Source organism: Salvelinus namaycush, chromosome 25 (assembly GCF_016432855.1).
Source record: "Salvelinus namaycush isolate Seneca chromosome 25, SaNama_1.0, whole genome shotgun sequence".
NCBI lineage: Eukaryota > Metazoa > Chordata > Actinopteri > Salmoniformes > Salmonidae > Salvelinus > Salvelinus namaycush.
Window position 1 is genome coordinate 29,673,351 of NC_052331.1, and position 6,088 is coordinate 29,679,438.

Consider the following 6,088-nt stretch of genomic DNA (forward strand, 5'->3'; position numbering starts at 1 on the left):
TTTAGGCTTGCCATAACAAAGGGGTGAATACTTATTGACTAATTTTTTATTAATTTGCAAGCATTTCCACATTGACACTATGGGGTATTGTGTGTAGGCCCGTGTCAAATTCAGGCTGCAACACAACAAAATGTGGAAAAGTCAAGGGGTGTGAATAATTTCTGAAGGCTCTGTACATCACGCACAGGTACAGTCTAACGTGATCCTTGTGTGTTTCAGTCCCTGCTCACACAGCCCTTGTGTGATGTCATCCACGAGGCCATGACACGTCACATGCAGGGTATCGACTTCAGGGAGCGCAACGCAGGACCAAAGATCGACATGCACATGAAGGACGAGGGTGAGCTCGCCACAGTCTGGTCACCTCTTGTTTCGGTCACACTTTGAGTTAATAAGTAGTACCAGGAGTTTTTACTGACCAAGTTACCTGACGAGGAAAAACTCTGGGCCACCTGTTATTCCCTACAAGTTGCTCTTGTTGGTTTTTAAGGTTTTTGTTATGAGGTGCACATTGTCTTGCTTCAGCAAATATGGTATATTGTTATTATTCTCCTTGCTCCCAGGCTTCAATGTTGTGGCCAAAGTGCACCGTGATACTGGCTTTGTTTACGGTGGCAACCGCTTCAACTGCGGAACATGGATGGACAAAATGGGAGAGAGTGACAAAGCTCGTAACAAGGGCATGCCTGCAACACCCAGGTAAGACTATCCACTTTACCCCTATTTCTTAAAGGTCCAATTCAGCTGTTTTTATCTCAATATCAAATCATTTCTGGGTAACATTTAATCACCTTAATGTGATTGTTTTCAATTAAAATGGTCAAAATTAAACTAAAAATAGCTTCTTAGCAAAGAGTAATTTCTCAAACAAGAATTTTGCTAGGTAGGGAGGGGACAACTGAAAACGAGGTGTTATTGGCAGAGAGGTTTGGAACGCTCTTTCTTATTGGTCTATTTATTAATTTACCGGTCACTAGGCAGGCCAAAATTCCATCCCACCACAACAGGCTGAAACTTCCGCCGGTCTTTTCAAACAGCTCTTGCACTAAAAGGGCATTACCATCATTTTCACAATTTCACAGTATTAGTCCAACCTCGTTGTGTGGAAATATAGTATATAAAATACAGGAAAATCAAGCTTTTGACTGCTCTGGGCCTTTAAACCTACAAAACAATACAATTAAACCAAACTAGGGAAAAGCCAGTGTATGTTTAGTTGGGTGTCTTTCCTGCTTCTCCTGATGTTTGTAAAGATGTAATAATGCATATTAAATTGATTTGATGTGACTTGTCTCCCTGGTTGTGTGTCTCCAGAGATGGGTCAGCGGTGGAGATTGTGGGCCTCAGTAAGTCTGCGGTGCGCTGGCTGGTGGAGCTCCATAAGAAGGGCCTGTTCCCCCACAGCTCCATGAAAATACACCGGGATGGTGAGTGCTGCCTGGACACACACACACACACACACACACACACATGCACCAGCAGTGCTGGCATACACACACATGGACATGTATGCAAACTTACATGTGCAATGTCCCTCCCTCAGAGACAATTGTTTCACTAATAAGACATAATGATTTTTTTTTTATTATATTATTGTTTTCCCTTGCAGGTAAGGAGGTGAAGGTTTCCTATGAGGAGTGGAACCATAAGATCCTGGCCAACTTTGAGAAGAACTTCTATGTGTCCCACGACGACAAGGACCCCAACGAGAAGCACCCCGACCTGGTCCACAAGAGAGGCATCTACAAGGACAGCCATGAAGCTTCCAGCCCATGGTGTGACTACCAGCTCAGGCCCAACTTTTGCATTGCCATGGTGGTGGTGAGTTGCCATCAGAGTGGCATCAGCCCATGCCCCGTTCCTTCAATCCTTTGCATGTTTTTTCTCATAGAGAAGCATTGGAATTTCAGTTTACTTCCAGCATTGACTGAATTGAAATGGAATTGACACCAACCCTGGTCCTTAGCCCATTTTCTTGGCTACTCCTTGGATGTAAATAGAGCTAAAGCTCTGGGTCAGTGGAAGATGTATAGCAGGACATAGTGGTAGAGTTTGAGGTATTAAAACCACCTAATGTCAATGTCCGTGCCCCTGCGGAATTCAAATTAGCATAATAAATCTGTCAGTTTAACCTAGAGATACCAGTTGTTTTGCATCTGCGGTGAAAGCTGACCGAGCTAGAGCGGTGTTTGTCAGACCTTGAGACATCCCGAAAATCGGTGTTCTCACCAAATCGTTTGTAGCGTCCAAACGGTTTGGCCTACAAACTATAGTCCCTCTATGGAATGATGAGTCTCTTTGTTTTTGCTCGATGACCCCCACAAGCGTCTTGGGACTCGTCTGAAGTCGGTACAGCCATCTGCCAACTTCTGTCTTTAGAGTCAGGACAGTTAGGCTAGACACTATGACCCCTCTGTGGAAAGGTGACTCTCACGAACATGTCAGTTGTTTTGATCTAGGCCTCACTAAACTCGTCTGAAGGTCCCCTGGTACCAGTTGAAAAAAGTAATGGGAGTATATATGGAGACTGGTTAGTGAAATACATGTAAAAAAAAATATATATATATATATACACTACCGTTCAAAAGTTTGGGGTCACTTAGAAATGTCCTTGTTTTTGAAAGAAAAGCGAATTTTTCAGTGTCGACATTGTTAATGTTGTAAATGACTATTGTAGCTGTAAACGGCAGATTTTTTATGGAATATCTACATAGGTGTACAGAGGCCCATTTATCAGCAACCATCACTGCTAGGCAGAGTTGCAAAGAAAAAGCCATAACTCAGACTGGCCAATAAAAGATTAAGATGGGCAAAAAAACACAGACACTGGACAGAGGAACTCTGCCTAGAAGGCCAGCATCCCGGAGTCGCCTCTTCACTGTTGACGTTGAGACAGGTGTTTTGCTGGTACTATTTAATGAAGCTGCTAGTTGAGGAAGCGTCTGTTTATTAAACTAGACACTCTAATGTACTTGTCCTCTTGCTCAGTTGTGCACTGGGGCCTCCCACTTCTCTTTCTATTCTGGTTAGAGCCAGTTTGTGCTGTTATGTGAAGGGAGTAGTACACAGCGTTGTACGAGATCTTCAGTTTCTTGGCAATTTCTCGCATGGAATAGCCTTCATTTCTCAGAACAAGAATAGACTGATGAGTTTCAGAAGAAAGGTCTTTGTTTCTGGCCATTTTGAGCCTATAATCGAACCCACAAATGCTGACGCTCCAGATACTAAACTTTTCTAAAGAAGGCCAGCTTTATTGCCTTCTTTAATCAGTACAATAGTTTTCAGCTATGCTAACATAATTGCAAAAGGGTAATGGGCTGATAATGGGCCTCTGTATGCCTAAGTAGATATTCCATTAAAAATCTGCCGTTTTCAGCTACAATAGTCATTTACAACATGAACAATGTCTACACTGTATTTATGATCAATTTGGAAATGGTCCACCCTTTGCTGCTATAATAGCCTCCACTCTTCTGGGAAGGCTTTTCACTAGATGTTGGAATATTGCTGCGAGGACTTACTTCCATTCAGCCACGAGCATTAATGAGGTTGGGCATTCCAATTCATCCCAAAGGTGTTCGATGGAGTTCAGATCATGGCTCTGTTGAGGCCAGTCAAGTTCTTCCACACTGATCTCGACAAATCATTTCCCTATGGACCTCGCTTTGTGCACGGTGCCATTGTCATGCTGAAACAGGAAAGAGCCTTACACAAAGTTGGAAGCACAGAATCGTCTAGAATGTCATCGGTAGTCCGTCAGACTGCCAGATGGTGAAGCTTGATTCATCACTCCAGAGAACGCGTTTCCACTGCTCCAGAGTCCAATGGCAGCAAAGCTTGTGTGCGGCTACTCAGCCATGGAAACCCATTTCATGAAGCTCCCGATGAACAGTTATTGTGCTGACGTTGCTTCCAGAGGCAGTTTGGAACTCAGTAGTGAGTGTTGCAACTGAGGACAGATGATTTTTACGCGTTATCTGCTTCAGCACTCGGCGGTCTTGTTTCTGTGAACTTGTGTGGCCTACCACTTCGCGGCTGAACTGTTGTTGCTTCTAGACGTTTCCACTTCACAATAACTCTTATGGGTTAATAAGTTGACCTGAATGGTGTTCTCTATTCTGTCCCTGAGGCTCCGGAGTTGTTCACTGTGGAGAGAGCCTGGAAGGCCCTGGGAATGGCTGAGAAGAAGCTGCTAGGACCTCTGGGAATGAAGACGTTGGACCCAGAGTAAGAGACCTCATTATCACTCATCACCATGTGACCTGACCAGGAGAACCTAGGGCCCTGAGTTTTTCTTATTCAGGTCATATGTTCAGGAAAAACTCCTGGCCCCACTCATACTTGTTCATTAACTGATTCATTTTCAATACTTATTTTCTTGGCACATATACTGACATCAAGTTAATTTCTCCCCTAGTGATATGGTGTACTGCGGTGTCTATGACAACGCCCTGGACAACGATAACTACAACGTGGCCAGAGGCTTCAACTACCACCAAGGACCAGTGAGTGTCCATTACTGAGGAATTGAGTTGTACTACACCTTGAATTAGGAGTTATTGTTAACTTTATTATGTCAATGCTCCCGAGGGTATGTATTAAATTGATCTGATTGGTTTAATGACTTTTTGTTTGTTTTTTAGGAGTGGCTATGGCCAATTGGGTACTTCCTGCGAGCAAAGCTCTATTTTGCCAAGAAGCTTGGGAAGGAGACCTATGAACAGACAGTGTACCTGGTGAAGAGCATTCTCTCTCAGCATTATGTCCACCTGGAGAGGTAAATACACACACTAACACACATTTTCACATGCGCAAACACACACACTCTTTGAACTTACATCCATGTCTCTTCTAACCCTCTAAGGTCTAGCTGGAAGGGTCTGCCAGAGCTGACCAATGAGAATGGCCAGTACTGTCCCTTCAGCTGCGAATCACAGGCCTGGTCCATCTCCACGGTGCTGGAAGTCCTCCACGACATATAGCACCTCACTTCCTGTGGGCGGAGACTAGCCCCATTATCTAATGTCCTCTTGAAGTCCGGCACTGTTTTAATTCACCTTCATAGTGTGGTGTTTGTTGTCTTGTTTTGGACCACGTGTACACCCTATGCACTAAACCTACTGGGCTCGCAAGTATACAGTAATGCCTTGTGAACACCAGCAATTCTAGTGGTTGTGGACAGCATTGGGAGATTTTAGCTCACGGCCTCATTTGACGGCTGACTTAGTGTTGTCAAGGTATGATACCTATGTTACAGTAGATACATGAGCTAATGTTAAAGCACTTAATGATAAAGTATTAAAGATAAAGTATTGGAATGGTTTGGAAGACCGACTGTTTTAAACCAGCTAACCTCATAGGCAGTTGAACTTTAACCGTGTGTCGCCTGCGCTGCTACCCGGTCCATGGAGATCCTTTTAAAGATGGTATCAAAATGTACTGTACTATGAAATTAGTCAAGTGACAACCCATTGCTGTGTGCTTCCATGCCTTTTTATTAGAGTTTAGATCCCTAAAAATAAACCTCTGTGGAAAGCATCACTGTGACAGAATAACTTGTAGAGTAGCTGTTCTATCCATAACCCACCCTAAATGTGATGCATCTCTCCTTGTGAATCTGGTGCCACTTTTTATTGGTCAGCATGCTCCCAGTTTATAGTGTGATTGATTATTGTGTCTGTCTACATAGTGTTGTCACAACACGTAGTGGTATATAAACAGTCTGCAACAAGAGACATTCTGTGTCTTTGACTTGATGTTTGTGTAGAGGTGAAGAAAACCGTAACGGGTTAGCCTGTTCACCAGCTTTTTTTCTCTGGATTGTTAGACACAGCACAAAATAAATGTTTTTTTATACCAGTCAAAAGGTTGGCCACACCTACTCGATCAGCTCCTTTGTCTCACAACAACCTCTCCCTCAATATAAGCAAGACAAAGGAGCTGATTGTGGACTATAGGAAAAGGAGGGCTGAACAGGCCCCATTAACATTGACAGGGCTGAAGTGGAGTAGATCGAGAGTTTCAAGTTCCTTGGTGTCCACATCACCAACAAATTATCATGGTCCAAACACACCAAGGCCGTTGTGAA

General features: G+C 43.6%; 1 protein-coding gene across 3 annotated transcripts in view; it reads left to right on the forward strand.

The window, feature by feature from the left end:
- LOC120020446 (glycogen debranching enzyme-like) overlaps window positions 1-5,737 on the forward strand; it is a 29,750-nt gene extending 24,013 nt beyond the window's left edge. For 2 of the 3 annotated variants that reach the window (XM_038964110.1, XM_038964111.1), the window contains exons 27-34: window positions 220-340; window positions 564-699; window positions 1,315-1,427; window positions 1,610-1,821; window positions 4,130-4,227; window positions 4,418-4,505; window positions 4,644-4,777; window positions 4,865-4,982. In XM_038964110.1, coding sequence (XP_038820038.1) covers window positions 220-340; window positions 564-699; window positions 1,315-1,427; window positions 1,610-1,821; window positions 4,130-4,227; window positions 4,418-4,505; window positions 4,644-4,777; window positions 4,865-4,982 — 1,020 coding nt within the window. Of the gene's footprint in view, window positions 1-219; window positions 341-563; window positions 700-1,314; window positions 1,428-1,609; window positions 1,822-4,129; window positions 4,228-4,417; window positions 4,506-4,643; window positions 4,778-4,864 lie in introns of all 3 variants that reach the window. The other variant, XM_038964112.1, reaches the window with a different exon arrangement.
- The last annotated feature ends 351 nt before the right edge of the window (window positions 5,738-6,088 follow it).